Source organism: Dasypus novemcinctus, chromosome 9 (genome assembly GCF_030445035.2).
Source record: "Dasypus novemcinctus isolate mDasNov1 chromosome 9, mDasNov1.1.hap2, whole genome shotgun sequence".
NCBI lineage: Eukaryota > Metazoa > Chordata > Mammalia > Cingulata > Dasypodidae > Dasypus > Dasypus novemcinctus.
This window is the reverse complement of record NC_080681.1, coordinates 15,029,669-15,045,949: the sequence shown is the minus strand read 5'-3', so window position 1 is coordinate 15,045,949 and position 16,281 is coordinate 15,029,669. Positions and strand designations below refer to the sequence as shown.

General features: G+C 40.2%; 1 protein-coding gene and 1 long non-coding RNA gene across 8 annotated transcripts in view; one reads left to right on the top strand and one right to left on the bottom strand.

The window, feature by feature from the left end:
• LOC131279696 (uncharacterized) overlaps window positions 1–16,281 on the top strand; it is a 51,155-nt gene that overhangs the window by 4,713 nt on the left and 30,161 nt on the right. For 2 of the 4 annotated variants that reach the window (XR_011649606.1, XR_011649607.1), the window contains exon 5: window positions 9,138–9,257. This is a non-coding gene — a long non-coding RNA (uncharacterized lncRNA). Of the gene's footprint in view, window positions 1–9,137; window positions 9,880–16,281 lie in introns of those variants that run through there. The other 2 variants (XR_009187100.2, XR_009187099.2) reach the window with 1 other exon arrangement.
• The window catches only part of WDR47 (WD repeat domain 47), an 82,001-nt gene continuing 66,669 nt past the window's right edge, over window positions 950–16,281 (bottom strand). For all 4 annotated transcript variants that reach the window (XM_004448976.5, XM_058303091.1, XM_058303092.1 and 1 more), the window contains 6 exons: window positions 15,749–15,909; window positions 13,460–13,629; window positions 12,758–12,928; window positions 9,148–9,279; window positions 3,772–3,990; window positions 950–2,314 (listed from right to left, as the gene is read on the bottom strand). In XM_004448976.5, coding sequence (XP_004449033.1) covers window positions 2,172–2,314; window positions 3,772–3,990; window positions 9,148–9,279; window positions 12,758–12,928; window positions 13,460–13,629; window positions 15,749–15,909 — 996 coding nt within the window. In that variant the 3' untranslated portion in view covers window positions 950–2,171. The remainder of the gene's footprint in view (window positions 2,315–3,771; window positions 3,991–9,147; window positions 9,280–12,757; window positions 12,929–13,459; window positions 13,630–15,748; window positions 15,910–16,281) is intronic.

The window sequence follows — 16,281 nt, the reverse complement described above, 5'->3', positions numbered from 1 at the left end:
GCCAGGAAACTAAAAGTTATTGGTACAGAGTATAGAGAGTGGGTTGCTGCTATGACAAATACCTGAAGATGTGGAAATGGCCTTGGAATTGGGGTAATGGGTAGATGCAGAAAAACTGTGAGGTGCTATATAGAAAATACTGAGATTGCTTTGAAGAGACCATTGGTAGAATTATGGACACTAAATTAACCTCTGATGTTGACTTAGAAGGAAATTATGAATGTGTTCACTGGAAATTGGAAGAAAGGTGATCCTTCTTATAAAGTAGAGAGAACTAGGCAAAATTTTGTGCATGTTTTTAAAAACTTATTTTTCTATTTCATTAGACACCAGAGAAGAGAATACCGTGAGCTAAATCTCCTCTAAAATGTTTTCTAATAGCCAGTGAACACCTGCTGAGATTCTTTTAGTCACACCTCATACAATTCATCCAGAGTACAATCAATGGCTTTGATGTTGGTTTGAAAGTAGAATTTGTGAGCAATGAACTTGGATATTTAGCTGAGGAGATTCCTAAGCTAAGTGCAAAAGGTGCAACCTAGCTTCTCCTTACAGCTTAGAGTAAAATGTGAAAGGAAAGAGATAAGCTGAGAACTGAACTCTTCAGCACAAGGAAACCAGCAATTGATGATTTGAAATTGTCTCAGCCTATTCATTAGTATGCTCCGAGACTAGGGCCAGAAGGAGTTCTGTCAGAACCTGCCTGAGCTTCTGCAGTGGGGAGGGAAATGATTCTCCAGAAAACATGCTTCCACGTAACGGTTTAACTGAACAACCCTTTACTAAAGAATGTGTGGCTGGTAGCCAGCCCCGGAATGCCAGGCTTTGGGGAGAAAGTATTGCCTTGCTGATGTCTCGATTTTAGTCTTCTCCTTGCCTCAAAACCGTGAGCCAATAAATTCCTGCTGTTAAGCCAATCTATTGTTTTTAGCAGCCAGGGAAACTAAAACAGGTGTCAAAGAGGTCTTTATTGAAATTAGAGCACAGTTACACTTCTAATACCCTTTCCACTTGTATACAATAGATTAAAAAGGCTTGCTACATACAGTGCACAGACAGTTCAATAATTAGAACCAACTCAACTGCATTGAAAATAAATAAAATAGCCTATTTAATAATTTAAAGTAAAATCACTGTACAATATGAAAATAAAGATACATAAATGTTAGGATCTACAATGCTGTAGAACAAAAATCATTATTCTGCATTACATAAAACAGTGCAAGAAAAAAATTCAAATAAGCTTTTGGAGTGCAAAGTTTAAATTTTCCATTTTAAATTATCATGCAGACATAGCATTTCAGGCCATGCTATGGTCTATGGCAAAGTTTTTAATGGTTGTGTTTTCTTTTAAGAGGAAAAAATGCTATCTGGTAAATTTACTGAACCATCAAGTGTTGCATCACTTATCTGCAGCTGCTCTGCTTGCTTTTACAGTACAATTTAGAAGGGAGATAGCTTCTTACATTCAAAAAATTGAAATTAACAAGTTTCTGAAGCAAACATGTTTTGCCTTATAGCCTATAATGTAACAAAATAGTAATCATATCCCTGGTTTAAGAAAAAAGAAAAGGCCTATATTACCTAATGAACTAAGAAGCAGTTTTCTATCCATCTTTAAACTCCATAATGGTCCTTAGCAAAAACAACCATGTGAATTTTGAGAGAGATATAAAATTCTGACCTCTAGATGACAAGTGATACAATATCATGGGATTGTGAGAACAAAAGTAATTTCTGAACACATATGTTGAATCTGTTTAGGACATGGTTGCATTACATATAATAGTATGCTTAAAGTATAGTTCAATATTAATGTGTATAGAAAACTTATTTAGGCAAAGACCAAGGAATGCATTTAATACTAAACCGTAAACACACTGTTCACCTTCACTTGGAGTGCACACTGACAACGTAAGAGCTCTTCCGCAGACTTTGGCAACGAGACTACATACAGCAGGTCACAGCAGCACGAGCTCACATGGAAGACTGAAAGCACTGCAGAACACCAGCACCCAACACCCCTTATCAGTAGGACACACGGTAATAAGGGTCCTCCTCGTGCTAAGTCACTTTCCTGGTCAGTCTATGTTCTTCTAATTGGTAATTTTCACAACTCAGTAGTCTTAAATCCCTGTGCTTTCACTGCATAGATTGACTTCAGGTGTACTCTATCCATTGTAAGTCCAAAGGGTTACAGTTCTGTCTGCAGAGGATGACAGGAAGGAAAGATCCTGGGTGTGCCATCTGCACTGAATCACTTTGTCCTTGTGTTCCCCTACCACCATGATAGGCAGCTGCTTAGTGAGGTCCCCTAAATTAAAAAAGAAAAAAGATGTTGATTTACAATACAAAATAAGTCTGTCAATAGATTTTACAGACATCTGTTACTTTTTAACATCACAGTACAAAAACTCCTAAACTACATTAATATAAGTAGAAAGATTTACAAAGGATAAATTACTAAATACCTAATAATATTACTATAAACACAGTAGTACTTGACCCAGCTAACCACTCTCTCCTTGAAACGCTCTTAACTTGGCTGCCTGACATCAGTGCCCCTCCACCTCAGTCTCCTGTGCTGCCTTCCCTTCTCTTCCTGAATTAAAATTTGGTGAATCCCAGAAACCAGCCTTCAGATTTCTTCTGTTCCCATTCTACCTTGCTTCCTGCTGTAACTGTCCTATCTAAAATATAAAATAGCCTTCCCAGATTATCTACTTGAGTCAATATCTTCTACCTTGCTCATTTTCTTTCTTGTACTTGTTATTAACTAAAGTCACATTGTTTACTGGTTTATTGTTTACTGACTTCTAAAATGTAAGCTCCGTAAAGGAGGGAGTTGGCTGTCTTGTTCATCTCTCTGTCTAGCCCTAGTTAGTACAAAATAAATATTTAAAAATATTTCAAAGTAAACCTAGATACTGAAGACACAATTAGGCAGATTGCACAACACCAATGTGCTTTAAGTAGAAGCATATATATATATATATATATATATATATATATATATATATATATGCATATTTTAATATCTACCATCATTTAACTCTTTTTCTAAAAAGATTTCTAAATCTTTCTAAAAAGATTATTTATTTATTTCCCCCCTCCCCCTCCCCTCGCCCTGCTGATTTTTTTTGCTGTCTGTGTTGTCATCTCATTTTCTCTCCTCTAGGATTCACTGGGATTCAATCCTGGAGACCTCTGATGGGGAGAGAGGTTCCCTGTCAATTGTGCCACCTCAGTTCCTGGTCTCTGCTGTGCTTCACCTTGCCTCTCCCCTTGTCTTTCTTTTGATGCATCATCATCTTGCTGCGTGACTCACTTGCACGGGGCACTGGCTCACCACGCGGGCATTCACGTGGGCACTCCTGCAGGCACTAGCTCACCATGCAGGCACTTGCACTGGCACTGGCTTGCTGCATGGGCACGCTTTCTCTTTTTATTTTCACCAGGAGGCCCCAGGGAGCAAACCCAGGTCCTCCCATATGGTAGGTGGAAGCTCTATCACTCGAGCCACATCCGCTTGCCCATTTAACTCTTGATAGAATGATTCACTGTAAAAAATGCTGATTCTTTAAATATTTTTAAAAATATTTAGCAATAAAAATAAGACTGCTAATCCCATTTAGTTCATAATTTGCTACAGCTCATCTTAATACAATCCTAATAATCTGCTCAGTAAATGTAAAACTAAAATGTGAAAAATGTTAGATAAGTCAATCATACTGTTTAACAAAAAAGGATAGAGGTTGATCTTTAAATTACCTTGCAGGTCTGTCACCTTTATTTTCATATCATAAGATCCTGTAAGCAAGTAGTGCGCTCCAGGGGAGAAACGAACAGAGCGAACATCACTGGAATGAGGATGATAACTTTGTACCATTCTTCCTCCTCTTATGTCATACAACATGCAGCTAGAATCTTCTTGACCTGTGGCTAAGAGACGGCCACTGGGATCTACAGCTACAGATGCTACTGCACTGCCTGTGGGAGAGGAGATAAAAGTTTCAATATGGAAAACTCAGTATAGATAAATTGCAATATAGCTAATCACATTCACTGAATCATACATTAATAACTTAATGTGGCTTATCAATACTTCAGTTATGGAAAAATGCAAATTAAGAGTCACCCAATAAATACCTGAGTCTCTTTTAGGGGTAACATATGAAGCAAGATTCTGCGAAGAATGAGAAAGTTCATTTTTTGTAGTTTGGGAGAATCCCCTGGGACACCTATACTGCAATAGATGAGCTGTGCTGGAGAAACCACTTTTTCTAATCCAGTGTTTTCACTGCTAGGTAAATGTCCAGAAATATTCTGATACCTTGTTTAAAGAGTCTAGTTTGGGGAATAAGAAATTAAACAACAAAATAGGTTTTAGCATGCCATGATTTACCGCCAGCAGGAACTTAATTCAAGGATGAGTTCAAAGGCCAGAGCCATAACTCTAGGAGATGCAATCTCTGTGTGGGCAATATTGACCCCAACGTAGCAAAAAATGGGTCACAGGTCCAAAAAATACCACTGCAATGATTTGTGACCTTCCAAAGCTCAACCCTATCCAAAAAACCTTATCCCTTATACTTAATTTCTCTTGTTAGGAAAAAATAATAATTTTTCTCCTTAGGAAGCAATAATGAAAAAAAAATTTTTTTAAGAAACACTGCCCCAGACCAAAGTGGCCTGGAAAGGCTTCACAGGAAAAAAAGGACAAAGTTAGATTTTGAAGAACAATGAACAGTATAAATAAGTGTATGTGTGTGCATATATATGTGTACATAATATGTACACACACATTAATAATTTAAAATAGCCCTTTCTTGAAATTGTGATAAAGAAGAGGGCTATTATGGTCAGGAAGGAATTACATGAGAAAAAGCTTTAAAGAAAATGTATAAAAAATGTGTTTAAAGGTAGGTAGGCTCAGTTTGGCAGGGGTTACTTGGTTTAATGAGTTAACAATTTAAAAGCTGGGACATACAAGGCAAGTTAGGGACAAACCATAAAGCACCTTGAGTCCCAAACTGAGAAGTATGAACTTGCTTGTAGACAGTGAAACATCATGGCAGGTTCCTAAGCAAGGGAATTTACATGATCCAAGCAATGTTCTGGGTATATTAATCTTGTGAAAATGTGCATCAGACTAAAATGGAAAGATAATAAAAGGGAGGCTGGACACTGGGAGATAAAATTAATAGACTAATTAGAGAATAAGGGCCTGAATGAGAAGACAGATTTCAGGGGAAAAAAAAGAGTAACTAAAGGATTAACACTATTGGTAATTAACTGCCTAGGTAGGAAGTGAAAAATGAGTCCCAGATTTTATATCTATATGAATTAACTTATCAAAAATAGGGAAAAAGGAAAGAAGAACTGATTCACAGGAGAAATATGAGTTTAGATTTACTTATTCAAAGTTTATGATACCAACAGAAATCCACATTAATTTATTCAACAAAGTTATTGTCACTACTCCCTTGGGCCAGGCACTACCAGTAGGTGCTAAATCTAGCTAAATAAGACAAATTATGATTTCTGTCTTTGTGAAATGTAAAATCTATTGAGGAGATGAACAATAAACAAGTAAACATAGTTTTAAAAAGTGATGAGCTATGAGGGAAATAAATGGGGTTCCGTGATATAAAATAATGGTGAGATCCCACTTAGAACAGTACAAGAAGGCCTCTCTGACAAGGTGGTATTGAAGCCAAGACCTAAAGATGAGAAGGACCTAACCATGAGAAGACAAGAGAAAGAAGACATTTCAGGCTAAATAAATAACATGTGAATTCGCTGGAGGTGGGAAGAGCTTAGAATATTCCAGGAACTGAAAGGAAAGAAGCAAGTGTTCTAAGAGGAGACTAGAAGAGTATAAAGATAAAAAGAAGTAGATGGATTTAAGATAGATTTTTTTATAGGCCAAAATAACCAGATTTGCTGGTGGACTGGATGTAGGGGGGAAAGGAGGGATAGGAGTCAAGGAAGACTCCTGGGTTTCAGGCATGGAAAATGAGTGGGTGGTGCCACTTAGTGAGGTAAGCCAGTCTAGGGCTGTCTTTTTTTTTTTTTTAAAGATTTATTTATTTCTCCCCCCACCCTTGTCCCGGTGGTCTGTTCTCTGTGTCTATTTGCCGCATCACCTTCTTTGTCCTCTTCTGTTGTTGTCAGCAGCACGGGAATCTTGCGTCATCTTGTGTCAGCTCTCTGTGTGTGCAGCACCATTCCTGGGCAGGCTGCACTTTCTTTCGCGCTGGGCGGCTCTCCTTACAGGGCGCACTCCTTGCGCGTGAGGCTCCCCTACGCGGGGGACACCCCTGCGCAGCACGGCACTCCTTTCCCGCATCAGCACTGCGCATGGGCCAGCTCCACACGGGTCAAGGAGGCACGGGGTTTGAACCACGGATCTCCCATGTGGTACACCGGATGCCCTAACCACTGGGCCAAGTTCACTTCCCTCTAGGGGCTATCTTGAAATCATAAATCGGTATTTTGTTTTAAGACATCCAAAAGGAGACATGACAAGTAGGTGGTTAGAAATATGAGCCTGGCATGCAAAAATGGTTTGGGCTAGAGATAAAATTTTAAGGTATGTCAGCATATGAGCTATATTTAAAGCCAGGGGAATGGATGTAATCACCTAATAAAAGAAAGGAGGCAAAAATCCAGCACTGAGCCCAAGGGGAATGCCAAAATTGAGAGGTTGAGCAGATTGAGAAAGATCCAGCAAAGGAAGAATTATCCAGAAAAGTAAGAAAAGAGTAGAAAGCCCAAAAGAAAAGAGGTCAATTGTATTGCAGGCCACTGAAAGTTAAAGAAAAATGAGGATATAAAAGTGATTGGGCAGCATGAAGATTGTTGGTGATCCTGCAAGAGGCAGCTTTTGGTAGAGTGGTAGGCAAGAGTCACATTAGAGTAGGCTGAAGACTGAAGGTGAGGAAATCAGAAAGTGTGTATAGGCAAGACTTTCAAGATATCTGGATGAGAATGGGAGCATAAAGATGGGAGTGGGAGGAAGCGAACTTGGCCCACTGGTTAGGGCATCCATCTACCACATGGGAGGTCCGGGGTTCAAACCCCAGGCCTCCTTGACCCGTCTGCAGCTGGCCCATGCGCAGTGCTGATGCGCGCAAGGAGTGTCATGCTGTGCAGGGGTGTCCCTGCGTAGGAGTGTCCCTGCATAGGGGAGCCCCACACGCAAGGAGTGCGCCCCGTAAGGAAAGCCGCCCAGCGCAAAAGAAAGCGCAGCCTACCCAGGAATGGCACCACACACATGGAGAGCTGACACAACAAGATGACACAACAAAAAGAAACACAGCTTCCCGTGCTGCTGACAACAACAGAAGTGGACAAAGACAGAACATGCAACAAATGCAGCAAATGGACATAGAGAATAGACAACTGGGGTGGGGGTGGGGAGAGCATAGGAGAGAGAAATAAAATAAATCTTTAAAAAAAGAAAAAGATGCCAGTGGGAGCTAGGAAGGGGGTAAGGAATTCAAAAGAGGAACCTTTTGGCATTGCTAATTCTATAAAATTTTTATATATACATCGGCATCATCCAGTAGAGGAGAGATTAATGAGATTAATGTTGCAAAAGAGAAGATATGACCAAAAACTGAAGTACATGAAAGGGAGACAAAAGGGGCTGGAAATAATTTAGACAGCTAGAGAAGAGTTTGGAGATAAATACATAAAAACTAAACAAATGAAGTAAAAAAATACATTAAAAACAAGGAAAACAAAAAGATGTGTAAGAAAAAAAATAATAAAGTACAAATAGGATTTAAATGGTTAAAACACTGTAAACAATGAATAGTGATCTAAACAAAATTTATAAAATTATATTCAAAGGATAGGAAGTATGTATGTGGATGAGGGAAGGTGGAAATTTGAAACGGACATGAAAACATTAAATTTTTCATCTTCTATGGTGGGAAAGCAATAAATAATCCTAAAAAGTATCATTATGTACACATGATTTAGAAGTATGGAAATAAATAGCAAAAGACAGAGGAAACTTTGACACAATCGTAGGAGTGAGTAGGAGACTGACAGAGACAGGTGGTCATGTGACAGAGGCAGAAACTGAGTTATGGTCTGTTGGCAAGCCACCACCCAGAAAACACTACAAACTCCTGGCCTCCAAAACTGAGATAACAAATTCCTGTTGTATAAGCCAATCAATCTGTATAGTGCTTCATTTTAGCAGCCCTGGCAAACTAATACACCTGGGGTTTACATAGAACAATTTAAGATATATTGTTAAGTTTAAAAAGTGAGGTGTGTATTGGTACTACCAATTGTGTGTGTGTGTATGTGTGCAAATGTGTTTAAAGGAGAAGGAAGATTATTATATATACAAACTTTTTGGTCATATATTTACAAATACTTCCGGAAGAATAAAAATAAGACACTGGTCCCTTAGAGAAAGAGGCCAAGAAATAGGAGTGGAAGAAAACACTATACCCCGTTGTACAATTTGAAGTTTTACCATGTGCATGCATTTTATTTTTTAAAGATTCATTTTATTTATTCCACCCCTCCTTGCTGCCTGTGCTCACTCTCTGCTGTCTGTGTCCATTCACTGCACGTTCTTCTGTGTCTGCTGGTCTTCTTTTCAGGAGGCACCGAGAACCAATCCTGGGGCCTCCAACGTGGGAGAGGCATTCAGTTGCTTGAGCCCCCTCAGCTCCCTGGTTTGTTTTGTCTGTCATTGTCTGTCTGTGTCTCTTTCTTGTGTCAGCTCGCGGTGTGGGCCAGCTTGCCTTCACCAGGAGGCCCTGGGAACCGAACCCAGAGCACCCTATATGGTAGATGGGATTCCAATCGCTTGAGTCACATCCACTTCCCTATGTGCATGTATTTTAAAAAATATTTTTTAAAGGTCTAGGTTCTAAAATGGCCCTATTACTACCAACTGCATAATCTGGCACATGACAATATCCCTGGGCCTTGGTTTCCCAAGTTGAATATTATTTTTATAAATAAGGTAACAAATTAAAGTATTTTGAAAGAATTGATAAAAATCAATAAAATACCAAGTATTTATTTTTACTAGTGTTCCTATTTTCAATGAACTAATATAATTTTAAAGGTTTCTTTCTCATATAAATTCTTTTAAATTCCAGAAAAACCTACCAGTTCCATGGAATGTAGTGCCGACAACACGAACACAGCTTGGTACTCGTAGATCCCAGAATCTAACCGTCTTATCTTGGGAACCAGATGCAATCATCCAGCCACTCCAGGTATAAAGTGCTAAAATATGCCCTATAAAAGAATATATTCAGGTAGTGCTGTGAATAGAACATTTCCGTAACACATTCAAAGCTAAGAGCTTGTAGCAGTTTGATACAGCTATGAATTCCAAAAATAGATATTGGATTATATTTGTGAACTCATCTGTACCTGGACATGATTAAATTATGATTAGGGTTTTGACTGAGCCATGTCAATTGGGTGTTGAGTCCCTGCCCTTTGGTGGGTGGGAACTCACAGATAAAAGACATGGTAAAGGACAGAGCTGAGGGTTTTTGATGTTGGAGTTTTGATGTTGGAGTTTAATGCTGAAGCCTTGAGCTGGAGCCTTGAGCCCCAGGAAGTAAGCTCACAGAGGAAACAGAAGCCAGCCCCAGGAAGAGAGAACGCTGAGCCCAGGAAAAAGCAAGCCCTGGGAAGAGAGGAACCCTGAATCCAGAGAGAAGCAAGACCCTGGAAGGGAGGAACCCAGGAAGCCTGAACCCTCACAGATGTCAGCAGCCATCTTGCTCCAACACGTAAAAATTGACTTTGGTGAGGGAAGTAACTTATGCTTTATGGTCTGGTATCTGTAAGCTCCTACCCCAAATAAATACCCTTTATAAAAACCAATCAATTTCTGGTATTTGCATCAACCCCTTTGGCTGACTAATACAGTACTCATTATTGGGCATGTGGTGCTCTGGTTAATCAAATATACCCATGACAGAGATTTTCCATGTTTATCAAAAAGACTGGCAATTTTCAAAAATTAAAATTCAGTAAAATGTACATCATCAAAACTATACTGAACAATCTTTCTTTGGTGATTATGCTAGTACAATTGGCTCTTTTTTTTTATTTCCCCCCTCCCTCTCCCCCGCCCCCACCCCCACCCTGCTGTTTTTGCTGTCTGTATCCATTCACTGTGTGATCTTCTGTATCTATTTCTCTTTTTGTCTTCTCTTCTTTCTTTCTCCCCTGGGATTCATCGGGATTCCATCCTGGGGACCTCTGATGTGGAGAGAGGTTCCCTGTCAATTGAGCCATCTCAGTTCCTGGTCTCTGCTGCACTTCACCTTGACTCTCCCCTTCATCTCTCTTTTGTTGCACTCAGCTTGCTGTGCAGGCACTGAGCTTGTCACACAGGCACTGGCTCGCTGCACAGCCACTCGTGCAGGCACTTAGCTCACTGCACCGGCACCCACGTGGGCATTCAGCTCACTACACAGGCACTGGCTCACCAGATAGTAACACTTTCTCTTCTTTTTCACTAGGAGTCCCCAGGGATCAAACCCAGGTCCTCCCATGTGGTAGGCAGAGGCCCTATCACCTGAGCTACATCCATTTCCCACAATTGGCTCTTTCAGTGTTTCAGGACATAATTGGAACTGAAAAATTATTATAACTTAAAATTTTGGCAAATTTTCTATGGAGGAAATATAGGATTGTGGGGCTAGGGAACTAGCTTTGGGATAAAGAAACCTGGGGTCAAATCTTAGTTCTGCAACTTACTAGCCATATGTTATTGGGTAAGTCATTATACTCTTTCAGCCTCATTTTCTTCATGTTTAAAATAGGGCTAAAACTCCCTATTTCAGGGAAGCGGATTTGGCTCAACTGATAGAGCATCCACCTACCACATGGGAGGTTAAGGGTTCAAACCCAGGGCCTCCTGACCCATGTGGTGAGCTGGTCCATGCGCAGTGCTGATGCATGCAAGGAGTGTCGTGTCACGCAGGGATGTCCCCTGCGTAGGGGAGTCCCACATGCAAGGACTGTGCCTGGTAAGGAGAGCTGACCCACGCGAAAAAATGTGCAGCCTGCCTAGGAGTGGTGCCGCACACACAGAGAGCTAATGTAGCAAGATGACGCAACAAAAAGAGAAAATTCCCGATGCTGCTGACAAGAATACAAGCGGACACAGATGAACATATACAGCAAATGGACACAGAGAGCAGACACTGGGGGTGGGGTGGGGACGGGGAGAGAAATTAAATAAATAAATAAATCTTTAAAAAAACAAAAAAACTCCCTATTTCACAGGGTTGTTCTAGGATTAAAATGAGATATTATGTACATAAGTAAAGGATTTAGCATATAAGAAAATAGCAATATTAGCTATCATTTCTGTGTTATTCAAAGTTTGCAATCTAATTTTTTTCTTCCCCTCCCTCTCCCTGACCCTGCTGGTTTTGCTGCCTGTGTCCATTTGTTGTGTGATCTTCTGTATCTGTTTTTCTTTCTGTCTTCTCTGCTCGTCTTTTTCCTCTAGGATTCACAAGGATTTGATCCTGGGAACCTCTGATGTGGAGAGAGGCTCCCTGTCAGCTGCACTACTTCAGTTCCTAGTCTCTGTGCTTCACCTTCCTCTCTTTTGCTGTGTCATCATCTTGCTGTGTGACTCACTTGTGTGGGCACTGGCTCACTGTGCAGGCACTCCGCTTGTCGCATAGGCACTCGGCTAGCCACACGGGCACTCATGCAAGCACTTGGCTCACCACACAGGCACTTGGCTCACCACATGGGCACTCAGCTCACCACACAGGCACGTGGCTCACCGTGCGGGCACTCACATGTGCACTCAGCTCACCACATGGGCACTTGGCTCACCACATGGGCACTTGGCTTGCAGCACAGGCACTTGGCTCACCACACAGGCACTTGGCTCACCACACAGGCACGTGGCTCACCGTGCAGGTACTCACATGTGCACTCAGCTCACCACATGGGCACTTGGCTCACCACATGGGCACTTGGCTTGCAGCACAGGCACTTGGCTCACCACACAGGCACTTGGCTCACCACATGGGCACTCAGCTCACCACACAGGCACGTGGCTCACCGTGCGGGCACTCACATGTGCACTCAGCTCACCACATGGGCACTTGGCTCACCACATGGGCATTTGGCTTGCAGCACAGGCACTTGGCTCACCACATGGGCATTTGGCTTGCAGCACAGGCACTTGGCTCACCACACAGGCACGTGGCTCGCCGTGCAGGCACTCAAATGGGCACTCGGCTCACCACACAGGCACGTGGCTCGCCGTGCAGGCACTCACATGGGCACTCAGCTCACCACACAGGCACTTGGCTCACCATATGGGCACTTGGCTTGCAGCACAGGCATTTGGCTCACTGTGTGGGCACTGGCTGGCCATGCAGACACACTTTCTCTTCTTTTTTTTTCACGAGGAGGCCTCAGGGATTGAACCTGGGTCCTTCCATATGGTAGGTGGAGACCCTATTACTTGAACCACACCCACTTCCCTTAAATTTTTGAAATAAAAATGTTCCATGGGGAGCAGGTATAGCTCAGTGGTTGAGTGCCTGCTTCCCATGTACAAGGTCCTGGGTTCAATCCCTGGTATTTACTAAATAAAAAGAAAAGTCCTGCCTTGAAGAAATCCCATTTGAGCAAATATACCCATTAATATGAAAACATGGAGGGGAAAAAAGCACAGGTTTAAATGAAATGAAAAGCAGCATATGGGACTGAAATTACATACCAGTGTGTCCACTCAGAGCATGGAGGCCCTGTCCTCTTTGACAATCAGTTGTATAAATATTACAATCCCCTGCTCCGGCACTTATCAAAATAGCTCCACCGCTTTCTGGACCTTCCATAAATGCCAAGTCTCTAATTGTCCCATCATGCATACTAAATTCCAGATCCGGTCCTGAAACAGCAATAAGAATTTTAAAAAAAGATGCTGCTCAACTTACTGTGATAATTTGAGATTCCTAAACTGTCTCAAAACTGAGCAAGAATAATAGGGTAGTGATATGTTTTATATTATTTTTCAGGGATGGATATTATGATCAATTTCACTTTTGCTAAGCAAAGAACTTCAAGAAAGCAAAATACTGATTCAGTTATCATCATCCCTAAAATAGAGCTATATTTAGTTACCTTATGTCTTTTATCCAATGAAAAAGAAAGGGGAGATACTCTCTAGAAAATCTCCATTAATACAATTCTGGTAGTTACTTTTCTGACAACAATAATTTTCTAAGGCTTAGATACCACAGGGCCACCTGTAGGAAACTGACTAAAAAGAATAATGTTTCATGAATGTAACTAAGCAGTTAGAATGTAAAAAAAAAAAAATTTCGTAAAGCTATATACTTGTATTTCATTAAAAACAGTACAGCGATATAATATCAGAGATACAGCATGGGAAGCTACTGCCTCCATATTTGGCCCCTACCTGTTGCATTACAAGTCTCTGCATTGAAGGGCAGTACTTTGACGTATTTGTCATTTGATCCTGTTGCTAGCAACTGTCCACAGGGACTCCAGGCCACACAGTAAATGGAGCCCTTATGATGTTTATTCCTTTTAAAACGTACCACAGGCTGCTTAGGACTGTCATGTGCACTAAAAAGAAAAATTATAGAAAGATACTTCAATTTCTTGCTTGCTAAAATTAATTAATATCAAGTTCTATATTATGATTGTTGTTGAGGGAGGAAGAGAACAGATTATCAAAAAGGTTAATAAGTTTTTAAAATCGTAGAAGAAATAAATTTAAAGCATTTTTAACATCCAAAATGTAGGATTTTAAACCATTATCATGCTAAATCTCATTTCAAACCACCTAGGGACAGGCTATGTGACTTAAAAAAATTCCCATTTCATATATTTTTCATGGATTTTAACTCAGAACAAAATGAAAATAATAATTAAAAAGAGCTAAGAGTGCTTTGAAATTCAGAAAGTTCAATAAACATTTATTAAACATAAAAGCAATGTTCTTGAGGCAGGGGAGATATGAAGGATGGATTAAAAAATAAAGGAGACAAAATTTATATCCAGAATTTAAAGTCTGGCAGGGTAGATGTTGTCATGACTACCTGTATAAAAGAAAGCAAGTGGGCATTAAAGGTGAGGGAGAATTTTTACAGAAAAAGATGAAGGCAAGAGAAGAGCTTCAGTGAAGACATAGTAGAGAAAGCATCGGCTTAGTGTGTGGCACAAGAAAGAGTTTGTAGTCTAGCGGGGATAAAGCAGGAGGTATGTTCAGGAGACTGAGTGAGGCACACATGGCTGGTGAGGAACTAGAGGCTTGGCTTGAAGGTCCTAAATGCCATGCTCCTCAAGAGTCTGGCCTATGATGGGGGAGTCAAACACTGGTTTTGTGGTATAATAGCTTTTTTTTTAAATTTCTCTCCCCTTTCCCCCACCCCCCATTGTCTACTCTCTGTGTCCATTTGCTGTGTGTTCTTCTGTGTCCACTTCTATTCTTAGCAGCACTGGGAATCTGTGTCTCTTTTTGTTACATCACCTTGCTGCATCAGCTCTCATGTGTGCGGCGCCATTCCTGGGCAGGCTGCACTTTCTTTCGCACTGGGTGGGTCTCCTTACAGGGCGTACTCCTTGTGCATGGAGCTCCCCTACACAGGGGACACTCCTGCATGGCATGGCACTCCTGCACCCATCAGCATGGCACGCAGGCCAGCTCCACACGGGTCAAGGAGGTCTTTTTATTAGGTGTAATGATAACATCAAGTGTATGTAAGAGAGGTACATATATTTTCGGTGATGCATCTTGAAGGATAAAATGGTTAAATGACATGACACCTAGGATTTATTTTAAAATACTGTTTTTTTAGGAGGTGCTGGGGATTGAACCCAGGAGTTCATACATGGGAGGCAGGCACTCAACCACTGAGCTACATCTGCTCCCCAATTTTAAAATACTTTAGCTAACTAAAAAAAAAAGAATGAATAAAGCTAATGTGACAAAATCTATTGAATTTCAATGTTAGTCTCTCCACTTTTTTGTATGATTGAAATTTTTTTTACCCCACGTGCAAACAGTATGTCCCGTAAGGAGAGCCACCCAGCGCAGAAAAAGAGCAGCCTGCCCAGGAATGGCACTGCCCACATGGAGAGCTGGTGCATCAAGATGATGCAACAAAGAAGACACTGATTCCAGGTGCCGCTGACACAAGCAGACATAGAAGAACACACAGTGTATGGACACAGAGAGCAGGCAACTGTGGGGGGGGTGGGGAAGGGGAGAAATAAATAAAAATCTTTTTTAAAAAATCATCTTAGTTGATGAAATGAAATTTTAATTTTCATAGGTCAAAAATGGTCAAATAGCAATTTCATATCATTCAACCTAATGGTTGTCCAAACCTATAATAAAAACTTTTTATTTTCTCAAAGTCTATAGCTAGCATTTTTAAAAATTTTATTTAACTAGAATATAAGGGAACTTTCAGAGAAAAAAACAAATTCAAGAGCCAAGGAAATAAGGGAGTATTGAATGAACACTTGTCTAATCACAAACATTTTATGAAAAAAATTATAAAGATAATCAAAGACTTTTAAGAATATTTCATAAGAATTGAAAATAGAAGTAAAAGGCTTAATAAAGGGGAAGGAAATATGAATTGAAACACTACTGAATGCAATTCTTAAAAAGGGACCAATAATGGCTAAATTAAAAACTAAGGCAAAAATGGCATTACAAACCATCTATGCTTACCTTGGATCAATTACTTCTGGATAGGCACATACTCTCAGAGTTTTTGAATTTGAACCAACAGCATATAAACCACCACCTGGATGAAAAGCTACTGCTCTAACAGCTTGTGTATCTTCTAGAGTATTAATACAAACAAACTGCTTTTTTGGTGATTTGTCATCCTATAGAAAGAATGAATAAGAAAGTCATCCTATGAAAAGAATTAATTTGAAAGAATTCATTTTTATCCCATTTAAAATTCATTTGAACTGTATTATTCCTGTTTGAACACTTTATGTTCACTACCTGTATCATATATTCTTTTTAAGTGGCAAATCCAAAGTAATCCCAATTATTATTTCTACTTTGTACTACTCATTGCTAAACCAAACTCAGCTCATAGACATTCAAGTTTTTATTTGCTTACTATGACAAAATATAAGAAAAATGTGCATTACCATATTACATTCTCTTTAACTGTCAAAAAAAAAATAGCCCATGTATACAGAAGTTTTAGCAAAACAACAGAGCATTGTTTATGTTTCTAAAAGCAG